Below are 12,894 nucleotides of genomic sequence, written 5' to 3' on the forward strand. Positions count from 1 at the left end.
GCCGCACCTCAGGACCCCAGCAGCATTTTGGAAGCGCCCCTGTTTCACTGATCTGCCCGGTCCTGCAACATAGCACCGCCTTCCTGAATACTGAGGGAAGCCCTGCGCTCAGCACTTTCTCAAAGCAACGCAGCTTCCCTCACACACTTCTTTTCCAATATGAAATTCAGAGTAATCTGTCAAGTTCCAAAAAGAAAACATTTTTGATATTTTTCTATTTTTGCTGCATTTACATAAACTTTACCAATTAATGCTGAGATAATGTCTTCACAATATGGAAACATCCCTTCCAAAATTGCAGTGTTTTTGTTCTCTTTTGTATTTTCCTTGTATATTGTGTACACCTCGAGTTATTTCTGTTGCAGTTTTCCATTGTAAGTTTATTACTGCTGGTACATAAGAAAGCTGTTGTTTTTTGCACACTCATCTTGTGCACGACCTACCAACCCCACAAGCTCCCATGCACCCAGGCGTCTGGTGTCTCATTCCTCCTCCTCAGACGTGTGCCCCGGCCACCAGCAGCACCATGTCAGGGTGGCACTCACAGCCCTGACTCCCGACTTCAATGCAAACACCGCAGGCTCTTCCCCGGTGGATACCTGCTTCTGCATTTTCTTGGTCATGTACAGGAAGCATCAGTTTCTTTATTTCACCTTTTTTTAAAAGCAAGAACGGATGTGAGATTTCCCTGAATGCCCCTGGAGCTGAAGTCCAGGTGGGCCGCTGTGTGGTTTTCCACGATCCTACGATGGCCCCTCACGTGGACTCCTCGCCTCCCCAGGTGCGCCCCCGGCGGTCACGGGGCTCTCAGGACGCCCTGGACGGGGCTGGCTGATGGTTTTTCTAGAGTTTTGGCATGTCTGTGGGCCTTAGTTTTCCATTTTTACACTATCTTTCTGTATCATATGTCAACTAAAAAAATGAATTTTTTTCCTTTTTCTAAGGTCTACAACAGTTTAAATTATAGAGACAGATCTGTTCCTTGAAGATTTGAAACAATTTACTTGTAAATCTGTGGCATCTTGGGGAATGAGTTGTCCTTAGACAAGGTTTTCTTGATGACTCAGGTCAATTCTAGTCATTCATTTTCCCGGGAGACACTCTTCACTGAGATTTAAAATTCTCACCACTGGTCTGGTGTGATCTCGTCTGTCTGTGGTTAGGTTCCTCTCCTCACACCTAACGTGTGCTTGTTAGACTCCCCCCTAGTTACAGGAGAGTCTTGATCAGATTTGCCAAAGAGCTGCCTGCTTTATTTGTATTTTCAAATATACTCCCAACTTTGTTACCAGTTCTCCTCGGGGCGGGTGCGACTTGGCTGACTCTTGGGTCTCATCTGGCAGTTGCTCACTCCGCCTCTCTGCTGCCAACACCATCGTTTTAGTTTGCGTTTCCCTGGCCTGTCTTTTCCCATCACCAAAAATCTTCTGGTTTAAAAACTGAAAATTCCTGTATTTTCAACAGTTCTCTCCTTTGGTTTTAGGCGTGTGTCCCGTCAACACATGTGGAAGAACTCTGCTGCTCGCCCAGAGTCCGGCCCACTCGAGGTGGCCTCACGTCTGAGTCGTAGTCTGCGTCTGCTTTACACTTACACGCTGTTTCTTTGCACACTGCCCTGCCTCTGGGGCCGCTGATGCCACCTGCAAGCTCTATCCCGACACCCTGCGGGCGCCCTACACTTACACCTGTGCCCTCGCGTCACGAGCGACAGCATCCACAGGGCCTCCCGGGACAAGGTCTCGCTGCCCCTTCTCTCCTCCAGCCTCCCAGACTCTCCCGGCCGCCACTGAGCCCCAAAGGCCACGTGGCAGCAGGCCAGGCACCCCAGAACCGCATCGCAAAATTAACTCACAAGTCTTCTGTACACGGGGAACTTCAGGAAGCCAACGCGAGACTTCACCCACTCAAGGGAACTGGTTTATCAGAGACATGAGGCACAAGGCGAGTTCGGGAACACTGACCGGCCCCTCCCCGCAGCGCAGCCGGGGCAAGGCTGGTGTGGACGGAGGGCCTCTCCCCCTGCAGGGGTGCCCATGTGTCCTCCCCATCACTTCAGAAACAGGGAGTGAGCATCTTTAACGTTGAAGAGACTCAGCCACCTACCAGCCAAATGCACCTCATTCCAACCCCATTCTGTCCAGACTGCACGCAGCGTTTCACTCGTCAGTCCTCTTCCTCGACTCCCTAGGCCCCAGATCCGGCCCCAACACCACCCTGCTTCCTGCCCGCCCCCTCGGGCATGAGCGCGGCTGAGGCTGCGTCCGTTCTCTGCCTTGTCCCCCAGATGCTCCGGGCCGTCACAGCGGCTGCTGACACCTGCACCCTCCCGCACGCCAAGGCTCCACGGCCAGGCCGCTCCAGGCCTCTCTCCAGCCAAAACCACCTAGACACCCCACCCCGCCAGGATGCTCCCCGTGGGCCTCCCCAGAAATTAAACTGCCCAGTGCAGGGGGCCTCAGTTTGTCTACAACCAGCTGACACTGCAGTATGACCATAAGCCCCCGTGGAGCTGACCGTCTGGGGACATGTGGCCACAGGGAACCCACTGTGCTGGGCTCCCCCAAACCCACCCGTTTCACCCAGCCCCTCCCTCCCTCCCTTCCACAACTGAATCAGCACACTGGATCCACAGGGTCACAATCCCTGGGGGAGGAGACAAGTCGCTGTAATTTTTTTTAAAAGTCCACACATTCTTCTAATGACACAATCACCTGTGCATATATAAGCCGCCAACGCCACGTCTTAAACCCTCTAAATCCACCCGCCTCTCAGGCCTCGTCCCTGCGCCGGTGACGCAGCTGCGCCCACCTCCCTCCTTGTCCCTGGACCCCCCACCCCCAGCCTTCTTCCTTCCTCTCACTGGCCTTGGGGTCAATGTTAAGCCCTTCAGGTGGCACTAGAGACTCGGCTCCCCCACACTGCCTGCCGTTCCCTGCATCTTCACGGTGTGGGTCCACTGCTCCTGTCTCGAGTGTCCTACTTCTCTGTGACCTTTGAGACGCAGCTCAAGGGTCACCTCCGCTCCTCAAGGATCCCAAGTGGCCCCAGGTAGATGCTCAAAACCTCAGCACGAATGACAGGGCACTGAGTCCCCACTCGCTGCTCCAGGGCAGCAGTGAGCGGGTCCTCACCTCTGCACTCTCAGGGCCTCGCCAGAGGGTGTTTATTGGTGACTTTGTTTTCTGCCTTTCATTAACCAAAGACACATAAATGCTGATAGAAAAAAAAAACCCAGCGTCCTCACAGCAACAAACAAATCCACACAGTGATGCTCACTCCTCTCGTTTCTTTGTGCCTGAAAGAAACCTGAGAACAGGGACTCCTCCCTCTCGGATCCTGCTGGGGTTCAGGATGGCGTGGCGGCCACGGCTCCCTCCCCAGGGCTCAGGCCGTGAGGGGCTGGAACCCACACCCGTGGGTGCTCGGGGACCAGCTGGCACACGGGGCCCCCAATGAGAGCTTATTAGACTAATTTCAAACTCAGCTATGGAAATAAACCAGCAAGTGTTTCCGAGAAACCCAGCCTTCCTTCTTTTCTCCCGATCAGCATTTTATGCACCGTCACCCACCTTGTTGACTGAACTCCCAGCCAAACCTCCTCGAGTCGGTCAGCGCCTGTCCCAGGAGGGCGGCCTGGTGCATCAGCTTCTTCGGGACACAGCCGACATTCACACAAGTCCCACCAAGGCCTGGGGAAGAGGCAAGAGTCTCAACACTGTGTGTGCATGTGTGTGTGGTTTTACACAAGTGCAGAGTGGGTGTTACTAAAACACAGAAACGACAAGCTCGAGCGGTTGTGGGTCCACATGACACCCACAACAAGATTCACTGAACTTGCTGACCCGGGTCCAGGAAGGAGGCACCAGGCCAGGCTGAACGCGGGCGCACACGTGAACAGCCTTCCGGGGACAGAGTCCCAGTCTCTCACTCAGGTCTGACCTGCAAGGGATCGGGACCAGGTCAGACTAGTGAGGCCAGGACTGCGGCTTCAGCCTTCACTTCCATCACCCCCACTCCCCTGAGACGGCAGGGCCGCTGCCAGCTGCCGGGTAACATCCACCCAAATCTCCAACAACCTGGCACAAGAGAAGAGACCCTCCCAGATCACAGGCTCCCAGGTGATCAGGCTAAATGGGCTGATTCTGGGCAGGAGGGAGGAGGACGGGGGAGGGAAAAAAGACGAGTGGACAAACCCCACAGAAATTATGAGAAAAATCACATAGGTTAGCTCTACTATATGAAATACCAGGCTACATTTTTTTGAGTAAGTTTTGAACTTTCAAAAACAACTTTCAGGCTTTGTAGGGGTTCTGGCAGGAACCAGGTGGCAGACAGGTGAGCACAGTCCGCAGGGATCATTGCAGGGGAGGCAGGAGGAGCAGGTGGGCGAGGGGGCCGTCCCAGCCCCAAGAGAGGGGCCAGGGCCCGGGGAGTGCCGCCCACCAAGGCAGGTCTGTGGGGACAGACCAGCGGCCGCCCCGGGGGATATGACCCCACTCCATGCCCCTCCCAGCACCCTGACGGCCCCGCTCGACCAGAAGCCAGAGGGCACACCCCCCAACTTGTCAGCCTTCTGGGAGCGCAGGAAATACCCAGCACAAAACCGATGCATCCTCTCCTGCAGTGAAAAGAACACGGGCAGGTGAGCAACTCGGTCCACAGCAGAGTCCCAGGGCAGGAGCTCACCCGCAGGGACCACACGCAACAACCCGACTGACCAACTGCAGCCACTGATGCAGGAACACAGAGAGGCATCAGGGCCAACTTAGGTGAGCAGGACGCGGCAACCCCGTGACCACAACTGTGAAAACACTGACGTGTGCACCAACGTTACTCTGGCAGAAGTGCTGGAGTACTGCGGAGTGGAATCTCTTCTTTTTGCAAAATCTCCCTTAATTACTTTCAAATTATCTTCCCAACTTCTCTGGTTAACGATGTGACCTGAGGTTCAGTCTCCTCACCCCAGAAATAGGCTGGCTACACTTCTGAGGCTGAGCCAGCTATCAAAGCAACAGGGAGCGCGCTTACCCCACGACGTGCCCTGCGGTGACGGGGCCACGAAGTCCAGCACCATAACCTTCCTCCCCAGAATGGCAGCTTCCTATGGAAAAGGCCACGTGGAAGTTTCCCCGGCACTCCCCCAGCCTGTCCCGCCCCTAAAGGAAAAGACTGTGCTCTGACAGTCTCTCCTCTTCACGAAACCAGCTATTACAACAAGAGCTCAGACCGTCCCATCAGGAAAACTACCTCCGGCTTTCACCTCCTTCCTACCTGCGCACACGCAAGGCCGCCAGAGCCACCGCCAATGACAATGAGGTCGTAGTCGTAGGCTGGGTCTTCCTGAAGGAGCTTCTGCAGTAAGCCGCTCTGATGTGCCTGAGGGTCAGTCCCAGAGAGAACACAATGACTGGCTTTGAAACGTCTCTTTGCACCCTGTGCTTAATCAGCATACATTCTTTCACAGAACCGTGGAAACAACTGGCCTACAGTTCACGTAAGCTGGAACTGCGAACTTATCTGGGTGGTGCTCAACTAGTTGCAACAGACGCCAGAGCACACGTTTCTGCTCTGTTACCTGACCGCGAGGCTTGTGTCACACGGCGGAGAGGCCACAGCCTCGCGTCCGCGTCAGACGAGCTCACTTCTGAGCTCAAAGCTCAATCGTCAAAATACTACAACCAAGTCCAGTTCGGCAGCCCAGTGCCACTTCGCAGACCTTCCCACTCGCTTCTCCTGCACAAGTCTCTACTTTGAAAACAATTCTCGGGCGTTGTCAGCAGGATGTGCACTTTGAATTTTTTCCTTGTTTCTCATAAACGGACCTAAACGTTGCAGCTTGCTGTGAACTTTCTACACAACACTAAACTTTGTCTCTTCTCTGGGGAAGGGTCAGTAGGCTGGTCCCGGTCCCCCTGCTCGGCCCTCCTTGTGGTCAGAAGCAGCTCAGATGCGGCTGGAGGCCCCACGTCTGCATGGAGTCAGCCACAGGCCCGTCTCAGTGGCTTCAGGCCCAGCGGTCCTGTGCAGTGGGAGTGCCCCGGACCCCAGACTAGCAGATCCGGGTGGTCCCCAGAGGCCGGCGGCCTCCTCACCCTCAGGTGCCCTTGGGGAAACTGCCTCTGAAACAGCTCTGCCCAAGGTAATACCTTCGGTCTCGAAGTGGAACTGGCATCTGCGCAGCCCACGCCCACCTGCGACAGCGCGTTCCAGGCGGGGACTCGCAAGACCAGCACCTGCGAGGGTGCTCAGGGCTGTGACCGCGGTGCTCACCCCCCACTGAGCTGGGGTACAGCCTCCAGGACCGATAAAGCAGACTGTCCGTCTCCAGATGCCGAAGCTGACTGACCCTGGATGGACCCACAGCGTGGGCAATCCTTTCTCCCAACAATGATACGATTCTTAATTAAAATCTAAGTGTGAGTATTTGATCCGCCCCTGATGACCTCCACTTGCACACATACATAAAGGGTAGGATATAAGAGCAGACTTTTAATAAAAGAAAATAACCAGTTAAAATAAGGACATTATTTCATAAATACCAACTCTTATCTGTCTCTACTTAACTGAACGGCTGCTGCTCATTTCTGTACTCCAGGGATCAGGAGGTCACAGCTTTGCAAAGCTTGCAGGGTCAGCAGCCTTGGCAGGAGCCCCACACACCCTGGACAGTGTCGGCTGACCCCCCTCACCAACTCCCCCAAACCTTCAGGAGGAAAGCAGCCTTGTTCCCGTTCCCATCAGAGGACAGCGCAGGACGGCCCCTCCGCATGTCCTGCAGCCTCACTCAAAACTTTCTTCTCAGCTTCTGAAGTTTGCCTTGGTAGAAAAGCTAACTTCCCTTAAAGCATCAAGATTATCTGATAATCATCCCACACGCTTTTGATTTTACGAGCTCCAAGAGACAAATGAATAGACTTTTAAAAACTATTTCCTTCCCTTTTAAATACTTTTTAAAAACAAAAACTGAACACGCAGCATTCAAGAACACATGATACTATGATCACCTGGAAAGTCCGGTCGCACCCACCCACGTGCACTTTATTCACAAAGATGTTGGGCACGGTGTTCTGATGAGTGATCTCCGACAGCACTTCCTGAACGCTGGCCCCATTGTCTATGGAAGAAGATTAAATACGTAAAGACACTGAAAAGGATCCAACCTTCGTGAGCTGAACTGGGGCGTTAGGACATGCAGATGCTCACAGGTGCACATCCACAAGGGTTAGCACGTGACAGACACAAGTTCACTCAGTGAGGACTCGAGGGGACACCCAGGTATTCAGAGGAAGCCTTAAAGAACACAGACCAGTCTACTGACTCTTTTTAAGATGAACGCTTCTAAATTAAGTTTGGTTTATACTTCAATAATGAGGCCGAAACACATCGGAATGCTCTTTAAAGAGCAAATATGAGAAAAGTCTGCTTCAACAGTAACAATTCAGAAAACACTTCCTACAATTACATTAGAAAAATCTTTACGGTCATAGTCCAAAAGGTATCCTCCACCCCTTGGAACGGGACCACAACTGCTTGAGACTTCCTACTCGGTATACTCTTTAAAAAAGTCTCAGAAAGGCAAGAACGTTTTTCTCATTAAAGAGACTTGGCTAAAAGGAGGTGAGGTCCCGTGAAGAGGAGATCAGTGTCCTCTCCACGACGGCCCCGCCCTGCAGAACCCCTGCCTGTGCAAAGCACGCAGACGACAAGAAATCAAAGCAGACAGCTGGACACCAGCCCTGAGCGCTGCCCCCTCCACCCCCCGCCATGGGTCCGGGCAATACAATCAGGAAATCAGGGCAGATTCATTTCACTGATTGCAGCTTCCTCGGTTTTGCTAGAAAGTTGGCAGATGCGTGTGAAATGCCTGAAGTATTTCCAGGCTTCTACATCTTCCTTCTATTCCCTCTCCCCAAATACAAAAAAACAAACATATAAACAAAATATCTACACCAAATTCTTTCCATGTAAGAGGTTCATTTTCTGTGTGGTTGAATGTGGATGAAAACAGTGCACGTACCCAAAGACACAAGAGCAAACTGAATTCAACAAGGCAAACAGAAAGAAGTCAATCTTGCTGATTTCAACACAAACAACAGCATGTAAACCATTCTACTTACCAACTTGATCAAGTTCCAAGATATTACATTCGACTCCCAAGGAAGAGAAGAGTTCTTTAACCTGCAACAAACACGCAGCTGAGTTTCAATCCCAGACTCAGAGTGGCTGTGAGACACGGGCATCATAACAGGGGCGACCCACCAGGTGTCGGTCAGGAGCATAAGCTCTGGTCAGCGCTTCCCCTCCCTCTTCGCCTCTTCCCAGAATCACCCCAGCCCACATCTTTCCTTCTTTTACAGTCTGCATCCCTGACTTCCAAATCTGTAACTTTTGCCCAAGACCCTTTTCTGAACTTAAGACAGGCAACATTTCTCCCCCCGGGTGTCCACAGGCACCTCCCAAGTACAACTCACCTTTTACCACATTCCTTTTTCTCTTTCTGCATTTTCTTTCGATTGTCATTAAACCATTCAACAAATATTTATCCATCCAACACCTGCTGTGGGTCGTCCATTGTTCCACACACTCAGGATGTGACAATGAACAAGACACGACCCCTGCCCTTTACCCACGCTGCAGGGAAACAGACGAGGAAGCTGACAATTCCACCCTGTCCTCATTCACCAGCTGCCGGACACGAAGCCCTAGATCCTTGCTACCCAAGCAGGGGACAGAGGACCAGCAGCAGGATGTCTCCAGGATAACTTGTCAGACACGTGGAATCAGGCCTGGGTGCAAACCTGCCAAACACTGATGCGAGTCACCCTGAGGCCTCCCGCTCCTGCACCCTCTTCCTACCCATACCGACTCCCACCCACCCACTCACTTACCGAGTCTCAACAAGCCTCTGTGCTAACCTAGCTCATCTTCAGTTCCCCACAGCTGCCACCTGGAGCCAGCAAGACCTGCTACTGGGACTTCTGTGCCAACCTGAGTTCTCCTGCATCCAGGGGTGCCCCCCCGCTCTCTAACCTGCAGGCAGAGATGTCCTTCAGAGCCCGCTTTCACCCCTACTCGAACTCTGTGAGGCCCGAGGCCCTCAAGGTAGAGCCCAGAGGATGGAGGCACGAGGCGCTCGGCAGACCTCCCTGGCAACTGGTGAAAGCTTTTCAAAACCAGTCATTTAAAGTCTCTGGGAACTGAGGGCACCCAGCGTCTAAGGACACACTTACCCTACAGGCTCTGCTCAACACTGGTCAGAGCAGGGAGAGTGCGAGCACCTTCCCTTCTCTGCCCGGGGCAGTGCGGCCCCACGGGGACAGGCCACCGTCATTTCTCAGCGTCCCCACAGCTCTGAGGGAAAAGCCGCCTTCCTCCACCCACCCCCACCCATAAATCAGAGCCTCTACTGCAGGCGCAAATACCAGGGCCCTGACCACCCCGGCCCTGGCCCACTCGCAGGGCGAGGGTCTAGGCTGGGAGAGAAGTCCAGAAAACCGGAGGCTACAGTCCCAGCCAGAGTCTGCTCATAAGCAGGGATGTCACTCCAACAGCAGGGAGTCACTGTCCCCAGCCCCAGCGCTGGAGCAAGGCCAGGGCAGCAGGTAAACCATAGAGCAGAGAACTCCAAACTCCATCTGAAGGAGCTGATGGTATTTGAAACAGACTGTGGGAAGTTCAAGTGCCCTGAAAACAATGGGGGTTTCAGTGGTGAGCAGTTAAGAGGAGGCTGGAAGGCCCATCCCAGCAACAAGCTAAACCGGGAGCCAGCTGGTTTATCAGAGAGCCAGGAAAGACGTACCGAAGCACAATCCTTCTAGGGTCAGAGCAAACCACAAATTTGCCTCAAAAACTGCCTCTGCAAAGGGGCCCAGGTTTAACCGGATCGAGGCATGGAACAGTGCACACCTCAGGCGCTGTCAGAGCAACAGAGCAACCGGCCCGCAGTGAGTGGGGCCTAGCACCGGGCAAGGTCCTGACAGAGCCCAGCTAGCGCCTGTCACCCCAGAGAGGCTGTGCAGACCCTCTGAGGACCGTCAGAGGTTCATCTTCAGGTACAAACAAACTTCCCCTCAACAATCCAGCGAACTCACTGAAAAGAGAGAAACAAGCAAACAAAAACAAGCCACAGAGGAGGAGGGCCCAGTACCTGGAGCCTCAACTGTCCAGGTGTCCACAAAATGCCCAGACAGACAAAGAAACAGGAAAGTGATACACAGGGCTAAAGCAGTCTGCAGACCTGCCTCTGAGGGCTCCCAAACACCACGCTGAGTCAGCAAAGTAGCCACACGTGTGAGTGTGTCTGAGGGACTGAAGACACCATCCCTCAGGAGGTGGAGGAGGTCTGACAGAGTCTCATTCAGGAGAAGAGATCAATGACAAGAAAGAACTACAGAAAGGGACCAACTGGAAATTATGGGATTGCAGGAAAGCACAATGGATAAAATCAAAAGCCCCCCAACGGCATCTCACGGTAGGTCTGAACTGGAGAGTCACACAGCCGAGGACACACGCACAGAGACATCTTTAATCATCAGGGACATGCAACTCAAACTGAATGAGACACCACCTCACATCCACTAGGATAACTACTACCAAAACAAAAATACAAAAAACCAGGGAATAGCAAGTGTTGGCAAGGATGTGAAGAAACTGAAACCTTTGGGCACTGTTGGTGGGAATGAAAAACAGTGTGGCCACTACGGAAAACAGCATGGTCATTCCTCAAAAAATTAAAAACACATAGAAACGTCATATGAGCCAGCAATGCCACCTCTGGGTACACACCCAAAAGAATTGAAAGAAGAAACTCAAACAGGTATTTGTATACCTACATTCCCACCAGCAATATTCACAACAGCCAAAAGACGGAAACGACCCAAGTGTTCATCAACAGAGGAAGTATAAACTAAATCGGGCCCATTCACACAATGGAATATTATTCAGCCTTGAAAAGAGAGGCAACTCTGACACACGCAACAACATGGATGAACCTTGAGGACAACAGGCTAAATGAAATAAGCCGGTCACAAAAGGACACATACTGCACATTTATATGAGGTCCCTAGAGCGGTCAGATTCATAGAGACAGGAAGCAGGATGTCAGCTCCAAGTCCAGGGGGAACAAAGCTGGGGAGTGTGAAAAGCGCACGGGCAAACCTTCAGGAACTAGAACAGGAGAGGGTATTTACGACCTCCGAGTAGACACAGACTTCTGAAATAAGATGCAAAAAGCACAAACCAGAAAAGAAAAAGAGTGACAGAATCAACTACATTAAACTTCCAAACTTCAGTTAACCAAATGATCCCATAAGGAGAGTGACAAGAAAGCCAGATCTGGGATTTTCCATTACATATAACCAAAGGATTAGTATCCAAAATACATAAAGAAAGCCTACAATTCAATGCCAAAAATAAAAATAAAACAATCTAACAGAGAAATAGGCAAAACCCCTGAACTTCTGCAGAAGAGGAAACTCAAATGGACCTGTAAACACACAAAGAGATCTTCACCTTCACTGGGGAAATGCAAAACTAAAACCAGGATGAAATACCATTTGCCAGATGGCTAAATTAAATATATCCACGGTTGCCAGGGATGCAGAGCAAGGGGAACTGTCAACACACCCCAGTGGGAGGGCACGCTGGTAAGACCCCGTGGAAAAACCCAAAACCCTTGGCATCACCTAGTCAAGGTAGAAATCCTGTGTCCTCTGCCTTCCAGCAACGCCGGAACAGGCACAGCCATATTGTCTGTAAGAGGAAAACACGGCAAAAACAGAACCGATATACTGTGGTACGACTGTCCTCAGAAATAGCACAGTAGTGAGAATTAACAAACCAGTTACAGGTACTAACACACATGAATCTCCGAACCTTAACCGTTGACGAAAAGGTGCAGAATACAAACGCAAGAGTCTACTGACACAAGGTACCAAAGCAAACCTGAAGGGACAAAACTGTCCAAGGATGTGTAGTATTTGGTAAAACCAGGAAGAGAAGCGAGCAATTCCGGAGAGGTTTCCCCGCGGGGAGGGAGGAGTAGGAGGTCGGGGAGGCACGGGGGCACCCACAGGAGTCTAGCCCCACCGGGGACCCCAGACGCGTCACGCGCTGGACCACACGCCGTGACCCTGGCGCGGGGCTGGACCGCGGCCGCGACGTCCCGCCCCCGCCCCGCGTGCGTCCTCGGCCTCGACTGCACGGCGCACGGCTCGCACGGCCAGTCCTGACAACGCGGGCCTGTCTCAGACTCCCGGCCCCGCGCGCCCCCCGCACACCGTCCGCTCGGCCCGGCTCCGGCCTCTCCCCACGGCTCTCCTCCTCCCCGACCCCCGCCCACGCCGACAGGCTCGCGGCCCGGGGAGGGCAGCGGCTCGCCCGCGGGCCGGTCCGGAGGCCGGAGGCCCGACCGCGCGGCCGGTGTCGCCTGCGGGAGCGGGTCCGCACGCGAGGGCGGAACGGACGGGCGCGGGCGCGGGCCCGGAGCCGGGACGGCGGGCGGGGACGGACCAGCGGCCCGGGGCCTGCCGCCTACCCGCGCGCTGTGCGGACAGTAGCTCTTGCTGAAGATGACCACTCGGTGGCCCTCGATGAGGTCCAGCAGGCGGCGCCGCAGCTCCTCACGGGCCGCGGAGGACAGGCGGCTGGTCTCGGGGGCCGACGGGCGGGCTCGGCGCCCCGGCGGGGACAGCACGGACACGCCGCGGACACTGCCGAGCCGGCGGTTGGGGGTGGCGCCCCTCACCGGCCCCGGCGACATCTGCGCCCGCGAAGGCGGCGGCGGCGGCGGCGGCTGCGCCAGGGCCGCGGTGTAGCTCCCGGCGGGGCCGGGCCTGCGCAGGGACCATACAAGGGCGGCGGCGGAGCTGACTGGGGTTACGGCCGCGAGCCCGG

At 53.9% G+C, this 12,894-nt stretch overlaps 1 protein-coding gene across 6 annotated transcripts in view; it reads right to left on the reverse strand.

Annotated features, from left to right (window-relative positions):
- TXNRD3 (thioredoxin reductase 3) overlaps nucleotides 1-12,891 on the reverse strand; it is a 39,141-nt gene extending 26,250 nt beyond the window's left edge. For all 6 annotated transcript variants that reach the window (XR_012499782.1, XR_012499781.1, XR_012499779.1 and 3 more), the window contains exons 1-6: nucleotides 12,536-12,891; nucleotides 8,118-8,178; nucleotides 7,005-7,114; nucleotides 5,272-5,376; nucleotides 5,029-5,101; nucleotides 3,570-3,689 (exon numbers count right to left, since the gene is read on the reverse strand). Coding sequence is in view for 2 of the 6 variants with exons in the window: in XM_074344170.1 (XP_074200271.1) it covers nucleotides 3,570-3,689; nucleotides 5,029-5,101; nucleotides 5,272-5,376; nucleotides 7,005-7,114; nucleotides 8,118-8,178; nucleotides 12,536-12,760 (694 nt within the window). In the remaining 4 variants the exon portion in view is untranslated. The remainder of the gene's footprint in view (nucleotides 1-3,569; nucleotides 3,690-5,028; nucleotides 5,102-5,271; nucleotides 5,377-7,004; nucleotides 7,115-8,117; nucleotides 8,179-12,535) is intronic.
- Between the last annotated feature and the right edge of the window lie 3 nt (nucleotides 12,892-12,894).

Source organism: Camelus bactrianus, chromosome 17 (assembly GCF_048773025.1).
Source record: "Camelus bactrianus isolate YW-2024 breed Bactrian camel chromosome 17, ASM4877302v1, whole genome shotgun sequence".
Lineage (NCBI taxonomy): Eukaryota > Metazoa > Chordata > Mammalia > Artiodactyla > Camelidae > Camelus > Camelus bactrianus.